At 41.0% G+C, this 21,168-nt stretch overlaps 2 protein-coding genes across 2 annotated transcripts; one reads left to right on the forward strand and one right to left on the reverse strand.

Annotated features, from left to right (window-relative positions):
* Nucleotides 1-7,102: 7,102 nt before the first annotated feature.
* Nucleotides 7,103-13,225, reverse strand: ACOT13 (acyl-CoA thioesterase 13). The gene is made up of 3 exons (XM_085052405.1): nucleotides 13,085-13,225; nucleotides 10,015-10,199; nucleotides 7,103-7,787 (listed from the first exon to the last, which is right to left on the reverse strand). Exons 1-3 carry the CDS (start codon nucleotides 13,163-13,165, stop codon nucleotides 7,631-7,633), a joined length of 423 nt encoding a protein of 140 aa, XP_084908531.1. The 5' UTR covers nucleotides 13,166-13,225; the 3' UTR covers nucleotides 7,103-7,630.
* Nucleotides 13,226-13,251: 26 nt separating this feature from the next.
* On the forward strand, nucleotides 13,252-19,501 carry TDP2 (tyrosyl-DNA phosphodiesterase 2). Its single transcript, XM_085052403.1, has 7 exons — nucleotides 13,252-13,431; nucleotides 13,506-13,594; nucleotides 15,627-15,794; nucleotides 16,842-16,933; nucleotides 17,400-17,518; nucleotides 17,883-18,053; nucleotides 18,858-19,501. Exons 1-7 carry the CDS (start codon nucleotides 13,252-13,254, stop codon nucleotides 19,137-19,139), a joined length of 1,101 nt encoding a protein of 366 aa, XP_084908529.1. The 3' UTR covers nucleotides 19,140-19,501.
* Nucleotides 19,502-21,168: the final 1,667 nt, after the last annotated feature.

The raw sequence follows: 21,168 nt of genomic DNA on the forward strand, positions 1-21,168 counted from the left end.
GCATCTTAACAGTGTCACCCACTACAAATGTGCAGACTGTAAAATGTTAAGATCAGCAAAGATCAGTGGCAAAGGTTTTCTTACAAATATGGGCTATATGTTTTGAAAAGTACTTGTCACAAATAATGGTATTACTACTATATGACTGTATTGGTACATAAGTGTTTTTACTTCCTTGGTTATAAGTTCCTACAGGTTAATCTGAAACACCTTACAAAAACACCACCTGAAAGCTCCAACTTCACTTTCACAGTTGCCTTAAGTTACAAAGAAATATCTTAAAAATGCTGCTTTTCAGAATACTAAGACTTTCTGAAATACTTAGTATCCACCATACCTGCTAATAGTACTGAAAATTTCTCAACTTTAATTGCCTCTTCTTTGAATGATCTGTAAGATATAATACGTGTTCACATGAAGCTTGTGAGAAGTTCTGTAGGGTCTCAAACATTCAAGTTGCAGGAGTTGGGAATTTGCTAAGTGCCATGCTTTGTTCTTGACTTGTCATTTTGGATATCCTCACTGCAGTGAGAATAGGGCTATAGTTACTTTGATTAGCAAAGCAAATTAGGAATTTTGGTTTTCGTCAGTCCAGTTTCTCTTACAAGAAGCCTCAAGATGTTGGCCTGAGTGGCTGTGTACAGTGCTTTTCAAGCTCAGTAATGGTACGGATTTTAATTCTCTCTATTACAGGAAACAACCTGTTCAGTTTAATTGATTTCTTTTAGTTTTCTACAGGGTGCATAAGACAGGCTGCTCATTTGTTCCTTGTGACAAATAACGCCATGCTTTCTTGGGAGAACACAGTTAGGATTAGAGGAAACAAAAAATTGGAATACTAATTTTGTTAAATGTGGCCTATACTACCCAGCTAACAAACTGTATGTTTTTGCTGTGTTACCAGACTGAGTTTGGAGCCATCTGCATTGTCCAAGTAGTGGGGGGAAAAAAAGGGGACCAACAGGCTTCAGAGCATATGAACTTTGGGAAATATGAGAGTTTGTTCTTGTATCATTTGGCATCTTTGAAGAGTTTCTCTCCCCTTAAACAGGATGGCTTTTGAGGGAAGAGATTAAATTCTTGCTCCAGTCTTTCTCAGTGGAACTTCCAGTTCAATCTTGGAATGGTCTTTGGTTAAACTACTTCAGCAAAATATCCTTTAGAAGCAAGTGGAAGTAGTTTGTAATACCTAGCTTTTGATTTCTGGCCCTCTTTATATCAGGTTAATGGCTTTTTGGTAGGCTTTTTCAAAGTGTAGGTTTTATCTCACAAAACCAATGTTTCCAAAACACAGTTTTTGAGGGTGTGCACCTCATTTTTGGAGTTGGTTGCAAATACAGAAAGGCTTTCTTATAAGAAAGAATTTTAGTTACTACCTACTGTCAGCTGCTTTTGTGGCTCCTTTGGACATTCTAATACCAAAAACTGAAGTACACTCGGTACTGCACCTGAGAATGGGTCTTTACCAGGCTGTTGCTTAAGGATTTGTCAGGAGAACTTGGTAAGTGCCAAGGGGGCAGGGATAAATTAAATAGACAGAAGGCCACTAACTCTTTGGCAACTCAGTGAATTATGTGGTGAAGGGAAGCTTGTGTCAGGTGCTTCCCGGATGATGAGAAGCTTCTTAAATGTTAGTCTGTACATGGCTGTGAAGCGTCTCTTCACTTTACAAGCTGCTGCAGCTGTGCAAGAGTTACCAAAATATGGTAAGATAAGACAGAACTGCTGTACAAGTACTGCCAAAATGTAACAGGCCTATAGTTTGCAGTTGATGCCCTTTGTGATGTCTGTCTCAAAGTATAAATTCACTCTTAAAAGCCATTTTATACCTTTAGTGTTTATTTTATTAATATGAAAATTCATCTGTTAAGTGATAAATCAGGTACTAGAAACACATTGGGATTAGTCAGTGCTTTAAAAAAGGAAAAAATTGGTTACTCAGTTACTAATCTCTGGGCATTGAAAGTTTTAGATCAAAGATACTGATCTCTTGCTGCAAATTCATTTTTTCATCACAAAGTGTTAAGTCTGTTAGAAAAACAGCAGGTGGAAAGATGAAAATTGGAACTTGTAAAATTACCTAGACTTCTAAAAAACTGAAACTTCTGAATGATCTACTTGATTGTACTTTGAAAATACAAACCCGAGGATCAGCCTTCATTATGGTAGGTGGCCGTGGTCCTTGGGAATGACCACATCTTTTTCTTGATGCATTAAGCTGCAATTTATTAGTTTTGAATTTACTTCAAAATGTGACACGAGTGCTATAAATGCTTGGTCCTTGGACATACTTGCAGCTTGTGAGCTCTGCAGGCATCTTTCCCTTCCCACTCCTGTTCTGCTGCCAGGAGAACACTGCTTTTGCTTGCACTTGCAATGTGCTGAGTCATTTAGGTTACGTGCAGTTACTGAACACCAGCTTATGTTGAATCAGGATCTGGGGGGCTTGAACAGTGAAAAGAGTCACTGAAGGGTTTTTTGCTACTTAAAAGTGAGATTAGTCTAATGGACTGTTGGAGGCTTCATTTGAGATTACATTCAGGTTTCTGCCATTGAGCATGATGAAGTCGAGAGTAGAGTACATTCACTAAGCAGACATGCCATGTGAGTTTACTTAATTGCTATTTACTTTTATTAGCCAGGAAAATCATCTCAGCTTTTTCCTTTTGCATTTATTGCTGTAACAAAATCACAAGCTGTGTAAGCCTATAGATTCTGGAACAGCTTTCTGGGGTGAAGTAATGAGATAAAACACTATTAAAACCCTTTACATAAGGAGAAAAAAAAGATTAGCATGGATGTTAGGAATGGTACCAGCCTGAGTTGTTATTCTGGAATAAGCCTTGTGGAGATTTTCATTTTAGTGATCTTTAGTCATGGTTAGGAGAGTGGGTTATGAGGCCCATGTTACTGCTTGTCCCTTAGTATCATTAGCACCTGGAAGGGACATTTCTGTGTGCAGGTGTTGCCTTCATTTGGACCTGTGCTACCTGATGCCATGCTGGTGGTGTGAGAGCAAAGCCTCAGTGTGTAGGTGTCACCTGTACCTGGCAGGCTGAGAGAGAGCTAGCCTCTGCACTGGGACTGGCAGTTCCCATAGCTTTTCCTGCTATCATGCACCCAGGCTGCACACTTTGTATTAGTTTGGTGTCCAAATCTTCTTTGTGGTGGTCTTGGAGCAGAGTTGAACTCTGCAGTCAGGAATACCAGCAGAAGGTTGCAGTTGTGTTTGCAGCAGTAGGTTCTGCTTTGTGCCCTGCAGCTGGGAGGGAGCTTATGAGGCTCACCAGGTAGTGCAGATGCTGTGGAGGGCTGCATCAGCTCTACAGGTTAACTGAAGCTAAGTGTAATTTCTCTTCTGCATGGGTGACTGAAATGCTTTTTAGAGCTGAAGATATCCATGGCCTACTTCTGTTTGGAAAGGATCTACATATGGAAAGGTCCCTTAATTTAAGCACAATTACTGTACGCTAGAGCACCCACTAAAAAAATTGCGCTTCTGGATTCCTGAAATACATTCAAGCAGCTACTGCTTTTAAGCAAAATAAATCAAAGATCCAGAATTTTACTGCAGTGGTACGAGCCCCAGTACTGTCTTAGTAAACAAAAATAAGGGTCTTTTTGTTTGGTGTTCATTTGTTTTTGTTTTTTTTTTTACCCTGAAGGATAGAAGATGTCTTGTTTGATAAAAGCTGACATGTAATTTATTCTCTTTTAAGCGAGAACTGTATATGCTGCTGTGTCCCACAACCATGGCAGCTTGGGATTGTGGTCTGGTGGTAGCAGTCAGTCAGTGAATGCATTACAGAATCACAGAGGTGGTAACTGTCATCATGTGGTCCCTGAATTCAAGTAGCAAAATAGGCATCTAAGTGCTTTTTTTTTTTTTTTTTTTTAAATTCCATGAACAGTGAGGTAAGGTAGAGGTTTGGGGGGGCTCTGGATAAATAGTTTCTGCATATGGAAATTTCTAAAATTGTGAATGATGTAATGCAGTTGGAAATTCTTTCGTATGCCCTGGCAGTGTCTCAGAGGCAGTCAATGAAGCTGAAGAAATTTGAACTGCTGTTCAGAACAGTTACTTAACAGCCTAATTCACCTCATATCCCTGCCCTCCCTGCTCCATCCCCTTTAGGTGGTGATGTTTGTGAATTTGAGAACTGTAAACCAGCAGCTCAGCAATGAGACCCCTTGTGATGGGTGGCTCGACCTAAGAGACTGAGGAGTTCTGATAGTTCGGCACTTGTTTCAGCAGTGACACCCTTCCTTACCTTCTTCCTCACAAGTCTTCCCAAGAGCTGGAGTCAATAACTAAACCCCTTCTCACTGCATCTTAATCTGATCTGTATTTTCCCTGATTAGCATCTGGACCCCTAGTTTCAAATGCCAGTGGGAACAAGTCTGTTCTGATTCCTTATTTTCTCAAAGCATCTGTAAAGCACAGCTGTACATGGTGTGAGCCCGTGGGTGTCAGTCTGAATGCATTTGTGCGACAGTAGTGGCGTGAAACCTGCATGAAACACTTGGCTGGCCAGGGTACTGCATGAAGTGAGAATTTGAAGTTACTGTCACTGAGAGACAAACTGTTCTTCAATATGTTTCATGGCACTATGTGGCCTCCATAAGAACAGACACCGAGACGTAAGTATGATTTGCGTGTTTGGTATGTTTAAAAGAAAAACCCCAAAACACAACAAACTGCAATACAGGAGGGCTGGTCTCATTAGCTGTAAGATACGGAACTTGCAACTGTCTGTCAGTTACTGCATATGGAATGCAGTAACTGCTAAGACTCACAAGATGAGCTCATGAAGTCACTTTATTTGCTTGCTTGTAAGGGAATTATGCCTAAATCGGCAGTGATGGAACCAGGTCAACCCCCCAGGAGGTCTGTTTGATGCCAGGTGGAGCCATGTACCATTTGTCCTTATTATGGTAATTTGTTTCCATTACTTTCTTTGAGATTCAGCTAAGGTAAAAAGATTTTTCAACATGTAGGTTAGAGTGAAATCCGTAAAGAGCGCTTCTAAGTATGCTTGAGAGTTTAATCCCAAAGCTGGGCAAGCTCACTGGCGACAATTCCTTCTGAGATAATCTCTGTACTTCAGTTAAGTTGTGAAATAAATTACGAGGTCAACATACTGCTGCTGGTGGAGGGTAACAGACAAGGTTGTCTTAAAATAATCAGTTTAATTACCTGCTTCTGAAATAACTGGCCTGCATATTAATGGTGTCCCTCTTATTAATTAGGCAGTACTAAAATGCTGTGTTGAATAGCCTGCTGTAAGGGAGAAGAGAATTCACTTGTTATTTCAGGGAGGTTTATTTCCGTTTCCCTCTCAGCCTGAAACAGTCCTTGCCAGGCTGGAAAGGGAACAGGAAGATACTGTTGTTTCCCTGTTGAGGTTTGCCACTCTCAATTGGCCTGGATGCTTTTCAGTTGTAATTATGTAGATATGATGAATGCAAAGTGATAGAATGGGACCACTTAACTCTGATAGGTTCCTGAGGCAGCCAGCGCTGATTGAGGGAAGCCGTGTTAAGTTGCTCTGGGACAGTTACACAAGGACAGAGTGGCCCCAGCAGTAAAGCTGGAAGTGTTCTCAATTATTTGTCACATATTGAATTTGGCACCTCCTTCATTCTTACCCTCTGCCTTTTATTTCAGGTAATAGCCAAAATCACTCTTGTGTTCCAGTGAGGGAGGTGGGTTGATAGCAATTGGAGGGGAGCAGTTTTAGTGTTTGCTTCTACTTCCCTGCATTTTACTACATGAGTAACCCATCGAAGAAAACCGGTAAACTTAAGAATGAGAAAAAAGATGACTGGAGATGTCAGAACACGTTAATAGAAAGATAACCAGAGCAGCAATTGCCAAAGTCAGTGAGCGTGTCCAGTTGCTTTGATGGATCCTCTCTGCTCATCCAAGTAATTGCAGAAGAACTGGAGATACTTAAGACTCATAATAGTGCTTCAGGCAGAGGGAGCTGTAAATTGATAATTTAATATACTGAAGCATCTAGTTCTGATGAGCAAAGATTTAAAACAAAGCACCTTTGTAGAACTGTTTCAGCAAAGCATTGTGTTCTTTAAGTGGGATTCAGGGATGCTTTCTGAGGATGAGTCAGTGCAAGTACTGGGGGAAAACCAATTATGAATGTACTGCAAAAAAGAAGATACTACTATTAGAAGTTCAACTAATCACTTGCATGTAAGCCATGTATGCTTCTAAGACAGCCCCAGAGAAAAAGATTTTGTTGAGAATGTATATACCATGAAAAACTGTTAAAACTTGCAGCAAAAATACATGCTGGTAGCCTGAGCCCACTGTAGGTATTTTTAGAGAACTTCCCCTGAAGGGTTAGTTATCGGTTCATCTTACTTGTTTAAAAGTCATCTTGGAAAGACTGATGACACATTAGTAAACATGTACAACTTTGTATTGAAAACCACTCTGCATGAACAGGTCACCTAACTCATTGAAAATTATTTCTTTAGGTTTAGGAATGCATAGAAAAACCCCTAACTGCACATTTCATCACAAAACTCAAACAAATGAAGACAATGAGTCAACTTCCATAACAAAAAGGACTTACACATGCCCTTTACTAGGGCAGATTAGCTTTTTGCTACAAGAGAAAAACATGCACTGCATATGTAGCATTGCTCCTTTTATTACAGCCTGACAGCCTTGCCACAGATCATTTTTCAACAGTTTGAAGAAAGCAGCTAAGCCTGTCCCCAACAGTGCAAGAGGAGACCAGTTATCAGCTGATGAACAGCAGCTTAACTCTCACATTCAGCCCACATCAGATAATCTACAGCCTTAGCCTGAACAAAAGCTCATTGAAATTATTTTGATACATCTGTAACATGCAGGTGATGATTTTTAAACAAATATAACACAATTTCAGGTAGCTGGAGGTGAAAAGCCCCCACGATGTAACTGCATTTTCACATTCGGGGATCAGAAGGAGATGAGGACATCTCAGGTGAATTTGTGTACAAAGGTTCCACCACACTCTCTCTCACCCACTCCATGCTGGCAAGCTTTTACTCAGTGCAAAGAGCCTACAAAACTATGAAACAATCTTTAAAAAGGTAGTTTCAGAAAGCTTTATTAAATACTTCTTGATTTGTTACAGCATCAGTAAATTCTATTTTGCATTAGCCTGCTTTACACTTTCAAACCAGTTTGGCATGATGTTATAGGAATTCTGTACTGCCATCTTAGGGAACAAGTACAGTTTGGAAGCACATCTAGTGGTGTTTGAGTGTGACTGTGACAGGCCTGAAGACAGGGTTGCTTTGTCACATGACACCACAGGTAAAAAAAGTGAATCTCTTACAACATGTCATGCTGGTAAACCATATGGCTGGTCCAAAGGCTCTTCCCTTCTGCTATCTTGACCAAAAAAAGCCAGGTGCATCCCTATGCTGTCACACTCTGTTGTTCATACCAAAACCCAGGCTTGTAGCAATTCTGGTGGTAATTAAGAAATTTATTCATTTATTATAGAAATGAGACAAATTCACTTGTCAACTTTGTGCAGATGATATTGCATAAGTGAGAAAATAATTCTGTATGGGATTCTGAAGTCCAACATTATTATTTAAAATATTTTTCATATTAATTTCCTATGAACTTTGTATGTCTACCTTGTGCAATTAACTTTCCTGTTGCCTTGTTTGTTAAATCCACCGTGGCAAATGCGAGGTTTCTTCCTTGCTTCAAAATCTGAGCTGTAATCAGTATCTCTTCTCCAATCTTAGCAGCAGAAGTGTATCTTCAAGGAAGAAAGAAAGGAACAAGTAAGAGACTGTACAGAGGACAAATCCAAGAATATTCCTGCATTTTATATTATCATGAAGGTTAGCAGAAGTGGGTAATAAAGACACATCTGTCTGCCTGCCTACTTGAAAACCTCCACTTCTAATGTATTTGTGCTCCTCTAAGTACTGGCAGTGATAAGTAGTTAGAGTTATATAAGCATATATACTTAGTAATATAAGTAAGTGTAAGAGTTCTCTGAGAAAATGGAGGCTAGAAAGAAACCCATTGGCTTGGTTCTGAGGAAAAGTCTGTTTTGGAACAGAAACAATGAGGTATCCAAGACTTCAGTTAAAAGTTCAGCTCCAAGTCCTATTTCAACCACTGCTGGCTCCCTACAGCCTTTCTAAACTAGTCTGGCTGCTTCAGCTGCAAAATGTCATTGTTACAAAGGCTCCAGAAGGTCATTTCTGTATGGAGCTGTAAGCATAGGTTAACTGTTTCCCATACCCTTGCTCGAGGAAAGTCACGGAAATCTGGGCAGCCCTCAAATTCTGTTTCCATTCGTTAGACAACTCTTTGTTTTTATTTACATGAGCAGGAGGATGTGCTTTCAAAACACACTCTTCAGGGAATAGGAAGGCATTTCCCCACAAAGAATTGCCCTGGAAAGAATTAGGAGGAACATGATCCAACCATGATCTGAGGTAAGGGAACAATCTACAAATGTTAGAACTGCAGAGGAGAATGTAGAATTGCCGGATGTTAATCTTGTTGAGATAAATTTCATCAACCAGTCCATTTTTATACACGACGCCGTGTCACAAGAATGTCAGTCACGCCTAATGCTGATGTAGCAGCAGCTCCATTGGTTGACAAGGGCAGGGTTTCAGCCTTGTCTCACTTCCAGAAGCTGCTGCTGATCCTCTTGTGGTTACCAAAAAAAAATTTCTCTGTTTCTCTCTGTTCTTTCCATTACTGAAATAGCTTCCTCATGACAACTTTTTAAAAAGCTCTTTCCCAAAAAGGAAAAAAAGTTCTTTTAACAATATTGGATATCCAATCTCACTCGTTCAATCAAAGCAGTAGTCCAAGTTTAAAAAAGCTATTAATATTGCTTCATGTAACACTGCCTGAAGGTAATTTTGGATCACCTCCAGAGACAGCACTTTCTTCCGATCTCAGCCTTTACGTAATTGGGTGACATACCTGATTGTGTCAGTAATTCAGATGTTGGCCTCTTGTTATACTACTCCAGGGAAAAAAACCCCTAATCATAGGAGAATTTCAGGTTTTAATTTCAAGTAAGATCCTAGTCATCACAGGGGTAGTATGAAGCTCAAATGGATGCTGCATCCCATCTACCCAGTGGAGAAATCAGAAGGTGCAGGAGAGAAAGGAAGGGACCTGGTAAAGATACAGATCACTCCCCACACACTTGTAAAGGCTTTTTGTTTTTTTTCTTAAAGACAGTTTTGATGAGGGGTTACTTTTCTAAGATTTTTAATGCTCTGTGTTAATTATTCCAAGTAGGATTACTTTAGTTCCAACTGGTCATAATATCGTCATTAGAAGTAATGAAGCAAAGCTGACAAGCTACAAGAGCATGATCAAAGAAAGTGCCAGAAAAACTGGGTTTTTTTAAGACACTATGCTTTGAATTTGCATTGCAGGAAGAACTATTCTCAGTATAAAAATACCTTAAAATGACCTAGAGCAAAGGAATCTTTTTCCACTGAGAAATTCTGATTCAATCTGTAATTCACCCTCTACATGAGCACACAAGACAGGTAAACTCTCTCCTGCTTTAATATTTTTTCTCAGGTTTATGGACTAATAATAAAAAAGGGCTTATAGAAAGCTGCTTACCCCAGACTTTGGGTTTTGAGGAGACATTAACATAGCTGCACAAGCGAAAGCTGAAACCAAACGAATTTCTTAAGACTAAAATTGACCACATATCCACCTCCCTTTACATTCTGTGAAGGAATGGGCACTGTCTCTTGAACACATGTAACAATTAAAAGCTTGAGAAGGTCCAACTCAAAATTTAAAACCAAATGGCACTGTCTCCAAATACACACATGCAAACCCCTTAATTTCTCAAAACAGGACTTCTGAAGCCAAAGAAAATACCCATTTTTTGTGGTGTGTGAGTGCCACACCACAGAGCTGATGTACAATGGAGTCAATAGGGGCAGAAGAGTTAGTATATTTTAGTAAACACAGTGGATGATACCTACGTGATGTTCATGTCCACACTGACCCCAGGCATTGCTCTTTCTGTGTACAGCAATGCTGCTGTTGACACCACATCCACAAGTGTGGCTGTCAAACCTCCATGTAAAGTGCCTCCTCTGTTTGTGTGCTCCTCCTCTACTTTCATTTCACAGACTACTTTTCCAGGAGTTGCAGATTGAAGTTTCATCTGTGTAACCAAAAAAGGAATAAAAAGCTTACTGACAGTAGTACCAACACCTAATATTGCCCTTAATCAAATTGAAAGTAAATCTTGTCTAACTCTGGACCCATGAGAGAAATTAAAAATGGAAAATATAGTAATTCAACAGTCCCATTAGATATTTCCATAATTTTTGAGCAGAAGACTGTTGCCTTAGAAAAATTTGTATTTCTAATGCAGATAAATATTTAAACTGACAGTGTAACAAAACTTCAATACTAGCTATACTGTCAGGAATTCCTCAGGAGGAAACTGTCTTCAGTTTTCCTTTTGCTTTAATCTGTGAGTGAAAGATTAGAGGGAACACAAAACTGATTTGACTATCTGTGTGCACCACAGATGTGAAGGCATATTTGTTAGCTCCCAAAATGGAAATGAGACCACCAGTAATTAATTCATCATTCTATTAGGGCAATCTCAGTAAAAATGAGTATTTGGAAATGAGCATTGGATCAGATTGGCCTCCCTGACTGGAAATTCATATATTGAGTACAAGTATCCAAGGCTGTATCGCAGTGTTACAGCATCATTATTTCCATATACAATTTTATTCCAACCCATAGGTGGTAAGTACAGAATTACAGTCCACCTATGGTACCATGCTTCCCCCTATAACCAACACAATCAGCTGGAATTTTCAGACCAAGAAGTTACTGCAATTCAGTGTTTTAAAATCTCTATTTAAGTTTCTTCTGTTAGTAGCACTGTATTCAAAATCTGAAAGCAGATGCCCAGCTGGGGTAAGTTCCACATGTATATTTACATGTGTAACTAAGGCTTTGAACAGCCTTTAGACTATTAAAAGTGAAATGTGGACATATTTATTGTAATTCCTATTAATTTTCAATTTTTTTCAAAGGCTTTTTTAGACTTGCCTGTTTCCATACTGTTACCAGCTGAGTCGATTTAAATATTTTTTGATCTTAAAAAGTATTGAGATTGAAATGTTTCCAGTTTCATTGTTCCTTATTTATAATGCAGTGTAAGAGCTCAGTTTCACCCTTTCTGATAAGCCAGAGTTTATCCAAATTTTGCAGACAAATGATACCAAGATCAATGATGATATAATACAGTGTCTTCTAATGGAAATATCTGGGATTAAACAGAGAAGAAGTTACTGAGGCAACATCCTAATATAGAAATAGCACCTATATCAATGAAAACTCCAAGTCCTAAATCGGGCATGCTGCACTGCACTGAAGGCCTAAGCTTCTGATGGAATTTCTAAGGACTTTGCTGATGCTCAACACTGGGAGCAGATGGCTTCCACTCCCGTTTGGGACCGGTGCTCCAATCCACCAGTGAGGCGAGGAAAGCATCTGCTTCCATTTGTCATGGCTCCAATCAGGGACTACATGCCTGCTCTCCTTGACAAAAATATTCAGTACTTGAACGCTTCCAGGAGCTACTTAGCTAGAGCTGCTGGTCTGTGCTTCTCCCAGCCCTGCTGGGCTTGTCCTCCCACGCGTCTGCTTCGGGGAACAGCACGCTGTGTCAGATTCCAGGCTTTAAACACAGTCATCAAACCCTGTGTGCATACCACACTGGTGTTAAACCAGGAACGAAGTCTGAGGCTGGAGGTGACACGTTTCAGACTAAAACATCTGTTCTCCAGAATAAGAAAAACCTTGGGTCATTTAGTTGTGGTAAGAGCAATTTCAGTTATCTCCCAGAAAAGCAGCAGTCACTTTTAATTCAAATAAAACTGTACTTTTATTGTTATTATCATCAGATGCATAGCATCCTAATTCTAGAAGGTTGCAGGAAAAATCTAAAAGTATTCCAGAGCAAGACAGGAAGCCTGTCTCCCAAGGCTCACTTCCAGCCAGTTACCTTTATGAGCTGAAATGCTAATATTTGCTCACCACGTATCAGGATTTAAAAGGAGAGGAAAGGTATCACAGTGAAGTGGTAACTAAGAACTAAATGTACTCCATAAGTTAATTATCTCCTTGAGCTTTATACATTTTTAAAAAACTTCATACTCACCAACATGTCTTGAAAAAACATGACAGTAAGAATTGCTTTGCATATAGGTTTTTTCTATTAAATGTATCAGGTCATGGAGCTGTCAACAAAAGCACTGCTTCCATTATTACATTTGCTTCTCTACAAAGCAAAGCATATGGATTTTTACATGAGTGGTTTTTTTAGAGATATTTACTCCAGTACTCCATGTCACAGTTACACAAACAAGTATCAATTAAAGGGAGAACTGCAGCATTGCAAAATTTAATGGGAACACTGAAACTGCTTCACAGGACTGCCTTACACAGCAGCTATGCCACCACACGCTACCCAACTTGAGGCAATCCAGTAAGTTCAACTGTTTTTGAGCACAATGTAGCAGACACCACAGCAGCACCAGTCAATTACACTGCTTTATACCACAAGGTGTACGCTAGGGCCTTGTGTGGAAATTCAGAGCATCGTGCTTTCAGTCTGACCTCAGGCTGAGGTGTAACATATCATAACAAGCTACCATTTAATTTTAAACAGGGAAGAGTTCATTTCATAAATCACGGTCCTGGAAGTTAGCTTCTCTGCACGTACTGCGAAGGGAGGAATGCCACTCACTGAATGACTTCTGAAGGTTACACAGGACAGTCACCTTCAGGAGCTGCTGGAAGGCAGCAGGAGTATTTAACGAGAGTTGCTGAATAACAACCGAGTTATTATTCTAGTTATAGCAGTTGGGTTGTGTACCCGGTGTTAGCTCGGCCCTCTCCAGCCCGGCGGACTGACCCGCGATCCCGGTTCAGCCTGCTGCCCCGGGAGGGGACACAAGCTCGATACACGAGCAGCCCGGCCGGGGCCGCGCTCCCGGAGCCCTGCCCTCCAAGTGCCCGTACCTTGCGGAGCACCCTGTCGAAGCCCTGCGACTCCAGCATGTACTTCATGGCCTCCTTCAGGCCCTCCTTGGTGATCCCCATGCTGCCGCCCCGCCGCCCGCCGCCCGCCCGCGCCCCGGAACCGCAACCCCTGCGGGCGGTGCCTCCCGCCGCCTTCCGCCGCAGCCATGGAGCAGGGGGCCGCGGCGGCGCCCGCCGAGCAGAAGCGGGAGCATGAGGACGGCGATGAGGAGGCGCTCCACATCGCCAAGCGGAGGAAGGTGCTGTGCGCCGAGTTCGCCGCCATCACCAGCAGCGACGCGGCCGTGGCGCGCCGCTTCTTGGCCGGCAGCGAGTGGCACATGGAGGTACGGGCGGGGCTGGCGGGGCCGCGGGGCTGCCCGGCGGTGGCCACTCCCTGCCAGCCGCACCTGTGTTTCAGAGGGCGCTGAACGCCTATTTCGACTCGTCGCGGGACATGGAGGCAGCGGCGGGCGGGACGGCGCCGGCCTGCGGGGACAGTGGCCCCTGGTAGGTGACAGGGACGGGGGGATGTGGCGGGAGCAGGCGGACGGGGTCGGGCAGGTTCCCCTCGGCGGGAAGGCGCTGGGGTCCCAAACCCGGGTGAGCATCGCCGGGCCGAGGTGTCACCCGGAGAGCAGCGTTCCCCTCTCTCCTGGCATCGCACCTCTGCTGTCTGTGCCGAGCCATGCGGTTCCCGTTCTGTTCCGCACCCGCTCTCGTCCTTTCCCGACGTTTCTCACCCCTTGAGAGGCTGGAAAGCATGCGGGCTGCACTTTGCCTCTGCGGATTTTCTGAACTGGTGGATGGCGAGCCTTTTGCAGAAGGCACAGGCACGTTTTCTTTTCATTGCCTTGTCTTGTGCAGCAGTACATACGCGGATTTTACCGTACACATATTTGTACATGTGAAAATTGTGCATATTTGTATTATACCAGATGTATGTGTATTTCTATAAATAAAATGGTACATGCAGACCTTGTTAAATGTACCTGTGAAAGTTAAGATGTAAGATCTGTGTCTTATACACAATCTCACACCTCACCTGGAGGGAGTACTGAACGCTGAACATATTGATCCTGCATGTGGAATTGAACTTTTCCAGATCCCTGCCTGCCGTGGTTTAATCCCAGATACCAACTAAGTAGCATGCACACACTCACTCGGACACTCATACACCACCACCCCCTCAGTGGGGTGGGAAAGAGAATTGGAAAAAAAATAAAACGTATGGGTTGAGGTATAAGCAGTTTTATGGTAGAAATAAAGTAAACTTCTTCTTCTTCTTCTTCTTCTTCTTCTTCTTCTTCTTCTTCTTCTTCTTAAATTAATTGTAATGAAAAGGGTGATAACAAAAAGAGAGAGAAAGAAAACTCAAGAAAGATAAGTGATGCACATTACAATTGCTCACCACCCACTGACTGATGCCCAGCCTATCTCAATGCAGTAGTTGTCTGCTTCTGGCCAATTCCCTCCAGTTCATTCACTGAACATGATGATCTGTGGTATGGAATATCCCTTTTGCCAGTTCAGGTCAGCTCTTCTGTTCGTGTTTCTTCCCAGCTTCTTACTCACCTGCTCACTGGCAGAACTTGGGAAGCTGAAAAGTCCTTGTCTTGGGGTAAGTGCTAGTTAGCAACGTCCAAAACATTGGTGTTTTACCAACATTATTCTGTATTAGGTTTGCTTGGCAAGGTTTTGATGGTGAGGGGCTACAGGAGTGGCTTCTGTGAAAAGCTGCCAGAAGCTTCCTCTGTGTCTGACAGAACCAATGTCAGCTGACTTCAAGACAGACCCACAGCAGAACAAGGCTGAGCCCATCGGTGGTGGTGGTAGCATCTCTGGGATAGAGTATTTAGGATTAAAAAGTTGCTGCACAACAGCAACTGCAGCAGAAGAGAGAAGTGAAAACATCTCAGCAGACACCAGGGATCAGTGAAGAAGGAGGTGGAGGAGTTGCTTCAGGAGCTGGAGCAGAGATTCCCCTGCAGCCCATGGTGCAGACTAGGGTGAGGCAGCTGTGCCCCTGCAGCCTGTGGAGGACCACAGGGGAGCAGAGATTAACCTGCAGCTTGTGGAGGACCCTGCACTGCAGCAGGTGGATGCCTGAAGAAAGCTGTGATCCTGTGGGAAGCTCATGCTGGAGCAGGCTCCTGGCAGAACCTGTGGACACATGGAGAGAGGAGTCCATGCTGGAGCAGGTTTGCTGGCAGGACTTGTGACCCCGTGGGGAATCCACTTGGAAGCAGCTCGTTCCTGAAGGACATGGGGAAAGAGTTGAACTACTCAAGTGCTTTGGATTATGGTGGTCACCATCTGATTAACTTGAATCAGAATGGTAAATACTATCTCGTGTCTGTAAGGAGAAGGAAGAACCACTTACTTCACCTGTGTGCTGCGGCTCTGTATGACTGGGATCTGTTTGTTTTAGTTACTGTGCTTTTAAATGACGTTGAGATCAACCCGTGCTTTAGAAGATGAGGGGGATAATCACAGATAGATTAGTATTATGCATGTTGACAAACAAGTACTCTCTCTTTAGCATTGACCTCACAGCAGATGCAACTACAAGTAATGCTGGTGTCAATAATACAGACTCACAGCAAAAAGAAGATGACAGCAACTTCTCACTGATCACCTGGAACATTGATGGGCTGGATCTAGGAAATCTGAAAGATCGAGCTAGAGGCATCTGTACGTACCTGACATTGTAAGTGTAGCCTCCTCTTTGTATTGTCATGTACCTGGATTCAATGGAAGAATAATAAGCTTCTTGATTTAAGTTAACACATCTTCATGCCCCAGTTATCTTAATGTTAGATGCAGCAGTGCAATCACCTTATAAATCCTAAGTGGCTGAGAGTTGTTATACTGTCTGTAAGTGGTGTGAACCTACGCAGCATCCCAAAGGTTAAATATTTTGAGATGGCTAAATTAAAAATCTAATAATGAGCAATATTGTTCAAATTGCAGTCATACGTCAATAACATATTTCTAGCTTGTATCCTGTACATGAGAAGGGTAAAACTGCAAGAAACCTGCAGTAGTGTGAATAACTTCATGCCAGAGTAAACTATTTGAAACAGCAACAGAGATTTTTTTTAGTGCATTTTTTTCTCTTGCTGTTACTGTTAGTTGTCTAGCCAAAAAAATATGCAACATAAAAGTAATAGAAACTGTGCTTATCTTTTATTTTTCTAGCAGTGGAGGCCTGCCTTGAGTATATTTATGAGCAATTTAACAGTTACTTAAATTGATTTATATTAATACAGTAATTTATCAGTGTTGATTAAGTTATTTAAACAAGTGATAATTTCCTCTCAAAACAGTAGAAACCCCTTAACTATATAAATTTTCACTTGGTTTTGTTAGCCTGGGGTGGTTGGAATCTTCTGGAGAACATGTCCCAGAATTACTTAGCAGCTACTTAAGTTGAATTCCTCATGTATGTAGTATATGAAACCTGCAAGGTTGTGGTATAAGGAAGTCAGGCATTTTATTACCATGTCAGTTTCATGTTAATAATAATAATAATAATAATAATAATTGTTTCCTCGCTTTTAATAATGGTGGTATCTCCATGCTGCTAAATATGGTGGAGATAGTTTTTAATTTTTTAAAAGAACAGATTATTACAATACCTAGAAAAACAAGGGCAAGGTGGACCTGGAATTCCTGACTCTGATCCATTTGTCCTCAGAATGTTGCAGTACTACTTTTTAGTAATTAATTGAAAATCTTGCCTTGCTGATTTCAGATACAATCCAGATGTTGTGTTTTTGCAAGAAGTCGTCCCACCACATCTCCCTCTTCTCCAGATGAAAGCAGGCAGTTACACTATTATTCCAGGTAAGAAAAAGCCCTCAGTTGAGACAAAAAACAGAAAATAAAGTTTGGGTTTATTCTGTCTCCCTTGCCAAAACTTCCAACCATTTAAAAGAATGCAAATAGTAAAGTGAAGAAGGAAGCACTCAATGTTTCTGTGTTTTGGTATCAGCATATAGCTTCATGCAAATTATGCATGTGTAAAGCTTGCTTTTCTGGTGGTTTCCTTTGGGTTGTTTGTTTTTTTTTTCTGCATTTTGAAAAACTGGTAGTAAGGGTAGCCAAAAAGTACCATACATAAGTAATTTTTTAAGTACTTGCACTTAAAATATCTGAAAAATTCAGACTGTTATTGCACAACTTTTCATTAATGATTTAAAAATCAACGTATTCTCACGGGTTGTGTTAAAAAGATCTCTTTCAGAACCCTGACTGCTTTATGGCACAGCAGAAGAGATCATCAAACCTTTCTTTCCCTGCTCCTCTTTAGGTAACATAGATGACTATTTCACTGTTATAATGCTAAAGAAATCAAGAGTGAAGCTGCTGAAGCACGAGATAATACCTTTTCCAACAACTGCCATGAAGAGGAACCTTTTGGTTGTGCATGTGAGTGAGCCAGGATGTACTAAACAGCTGTATTTCTTCCTTCCAAACAAAAAATCCCAGGAAAGGCTGAACTGGCTTTTTCTCTATGAGTCTCAAAAAACTTCTCCAAGCAAACAAACCCAGTTGCATTTGATACTAACAAATCTTTGTTACTTAAATGTTTTATGCAAGTTATTTACCATACTTTGTTTTCAAGTCTCATAACTTCTGAAAACAAAACCAAAAGCCAGTTATCCTAAGCCACCTGTCTTAATTGTAAAACTAATATTAACCTGTCATTTGCTGATTTGCTTTGTGATTAGATTTTGCCTTTGAACTTCTTATCATGGTGTGGATAGTAACACTGTCTCTGTTTCACGTGTAGGTGAGCGTATCTGGTATTGAACTTTGCCTTATGACCTCTCATCTGGAGAGCACTAAAAATCACGCTAAGGAACGTATAAAGCAGCTGCAAATAGTGTTAAACGAAATGCAGAAGATATCTGAGTCCACCACTGTTATATTTGGAGGGGATACAAACCTCAGAGACAGCGAGGTAAATAGAAATAAGCAACTTAGTTATTTAGAGAAGGTATTCTGACCAAACCATCTCAGACGTTTATTTTGTCTATATGAGAAATTACCTGCTTAGGCAGAGCAGAGGTATTCAACACTTATTCATAAAAATGGAAGTGTGACTGAGTAAAAAGGAAGCATTGTTATGGCTGAGGTGATTTATATGGAGACCCCTTCCCAATAACAAAATGCTTTATTAACAATATTTATATCTGAGCAAATACAGGCAGATTGGATGGAAGTTTTGAATTTAAAAGCGTCTTCACATTTTGAGAACCTCATCTTTATTTGTTCAACTCTCCAATTCTCAGAGCTTGTAGAATCAATGAAAGAAGAGGGTGCTCTTGAGAAATAGATTTTAGTCCCCTGTAATCAAGACATTCAGAATTAGAAGTAGTTCTTGGCTTCTGATACTAAAAGTGAAATGTGTGCATTATTACTAGAAGGTCCGTTTCACCTCTCCCTATCATGAAATTCCATTGCAATGAACTGGAATGACACTGATTTATAAAACATGGTGTTTACCCCTTTACCTCAACATTTCGGAGCTGAAAATGTATTCTGAAACATGTTTTGGATTTAGAAAGTGCTACAGGAATTGGTCATGCATTAGAGTGTCTGGAGAAATACTATAGTTTAGAAACATCTCTAAGATAATTTGATTTTTAACAACTTAACATATTGCAGGAAAAAAGCAATGCTGTGATGACTCAGTTCTAATTTTTGAAGGTAGAATTTGTGAGTTCACTGTCTTGTGGAATTTTTTTCCTCCTTCTGCCTTCAGGTTAAGAAACTTGGTAACTTACCTGACAACATTAAGGATGTCTGGGAGCTGTTGGGTAAACCTCAACACTGCCGCTACACTTGGGACACCCAGTCCAACTCCAACCTGAATGCACCCTACAAGTGCAAGATGAGGTTTGACCGTCTTTACTTTCGGCCTGCAGTGGAAGGGGGGCAGTTTATTCCACGAAGCATGGACTTACTTGGTTTGGAAAAACTGGACTGTGGCAGATTTCCTAGTGATCACTGGGGCATTCTGTGTTGTTTTGATGTTATATTATAAAAAACAAAAGAAGACTTGCATCGTTAGAGTTTAGATGATTCATTGTTGCTTTTACAAAATTTTACCCTCTCAGTTTTAGGTTGGACATACTTCAGTTTTCAACCCAAACACATTCTTTGCTCTTGGTGTCTGCAGGAGTGGTTTCATTTCAAGCCAGGTTTCCCTTTTTCTATTGTGTGCATCTTTTCTTGAATCACATTTTAAAATATTTATTTTTAACAATATCCGCAAAACCAAACAAATTCTAATTTTAAAATGGCAGGTAAAACCTGTAAATGCAATTCATAAACATACTCAGTGATTTAAAAGACACCTTTATTTTTGCATATATTATGTTCTCATAATAAAGGCTGCTTTTTTTTAAGACCACTTTTATTGTGCCTTCATTGTTTATTTTATAACCATTCCCATCATCCTGTACAAACTTGTCTTTTGTAGGGTGTTTTGTATGAGCTTCTGAAGTTTGTGTTGAATATACACACCCCTTCAGGCAAGACAGTAAAGGAGCCAAGGAAAGAATAACTTGATCCTCACAGAATAAGAGTTTCTTAAGTAGGAATGGTACTACTCTTGAACAGATTTAAGAACAATATGCCTTCTATTTGACAAGAAAAGGATATAGGCAGATGCATGGAATTTGTTCACTAGGGATGGTGTATACTTTACTTTGTGTTTATTAACCTGATATGAGGTGCAGATTAAGATGTGTGGTGTTTCAGTGAGCTCCTAGAAGCTCTTATAAACTGCTGCATGAAGCCTGAACAGCCCAAGGAGTTGCTGACTTTGCAAAAAGATCAAGCAGATCTTTCTCCTCGAAGAAATGTGTAATCAGTCTTGTAGAAGCTGCCATTTTATAGATGTGCAACACACTAAGCTGATTCAAAAGGGAAAGCCTTGTAACTTTCTGATGTGAAGTTCAGTGCACTGGCATAGAGAAGAAGTACTGATAACCTGTCAGTGACACAAAGTGAGCAGAGTTTGACAGCCTAAATTCTTTTACTTTTTGTTGTTATCATTTGTCTTTGGTCTTGAGTCCAAAGCGTACAAACAACTTGTACTTTGCTGCACTACTGTGGTGGCTTGTTTCCAGCTGGTGTCCAATCTGCCACCCAGCCAGTGTCTAAGTCCCCTTCCCTGATGAGGTGGGAGGAGGAAATCAGAAAAAAAAAGAAACGGGTTGAGATAAAGACAGGGAGATCACTTCCCAGTTACTCTCATGAGCAAAACATTGGTTTGGAGAATCTTTCTGAAGCCCAGGAAGTTTGGAACATGAAGAAGAACTTCTTTACTGTGTGGATGGTTGAGCACTAGATCAGGCTGCTCAGAGAGGGAGTGGAGTTTCCCTCCCTCACTGGGGATATTCAGAAGCCTTCTGGACACAGTTCTTAGTGATGTGCTCCAGGAGACTGAAGGTACTTGAGCTGGGAGGTTGGGCCAGATGACTGCTGGGGTTCACTTCCAGCCTTACCCATTATCACTTTCTGCAACATTAATTTACGGCCAAATAAGTGTTTGACACTCTTTCAGCAAAGATATCCATCCTGAGGTTCAGTCTAAACCTCTTCTGAATAAATTAACCTCCTTGCAGGAACAGGGAAGCCTGAGGTAGGTGTGGTTTTCCGTTCGTTCAGCAGGAGGCCAGGGTGACCTTACTAAACAGGCAAATTAGCCTCAGGTTGTTAATTCATCTCCACAGAAATCAGCTGCAGAAATCTGTTCTGCTTCCACTTCTTGAAACATTAAACCCCAAATTCCTTTTATTAAAGGTGAAAGGGAACAGCCTGTTTTGGGAAGGATGTCCAGTCTTTGCTTTTAACAGACCCCATTTTATAATAACTCAGCTTCAAAAACAAGGAGGAAGAAGTAACTGATACATTTTTAAACTCATGTTGAGGCCATGATCTCTTCTTTCTATTCCCAAATAAATAGTTCTATGAGAAAGTAAAAAATATCTACAATTGCCAGGATTTTCCATCTGCCAGGATTTTCCTTCTCAGCTTAAAATGGGGCTGGCACAGATCACACGTTA

This window comes from Lichenostomus cassidix, chromosome 2, assembly GCF_008360975.1.
Source record: "Lichenostomus cassidix isolate B80296 chromosome 2, HeHo_3.0, whole genome shotgun sequence".
Classification (NCBI taxonomy): domain Eukaryota; kingdom Metazoa; phylum Chordata; class Aves; order Passeriformes; family Meliphagidae; genus Lichenostomus; species Lichenostomus cassidix.

Coding starts and splice junctions, on each gene's coding strand:
- ACOT13 (XM_085052405.1), bottom strand. CDS start 13,165: ATGGGGATCACCAAGGAGGGCCTGAAGGAGGCCATGAAGTACATGCTG. Junction 10,200..13,084: donor TCGACAGGGTGCTCCGCAAG/GTACGGGCACTT, acceptor TTGGTTACACAG/ATGAAACTTCAATCTGCAAC. Junction 7,788..10,014: donor AGTGTGGACATGAACATCAC/GTAGGTATCATC, acceptor TCTTCCTTGAAG/ATACACTTCTGCTGCTAAGA.
- TDP2 (XM_085052403.1), top strand. CDS start 13,252: ATGGAGCAGGGGGCCGCGGCGGCGCCCGCCGAGCAGAAGCGGGAGCAT. Junction 13,595..15,626: donor TGCGGGGACAGTGGCCCCTG/GTAGGTGACAGG, acceptor CTCTCTCTTTAG/CATTGACCTCACAGCAGATG. Junction 18,054..18,857: donor CAAACCTCAGAGACAGCGAG/GTAAATAGAAAT, acceptor TTCTGCCTTCAG/GTTAAGAAACTTGGTAACTT.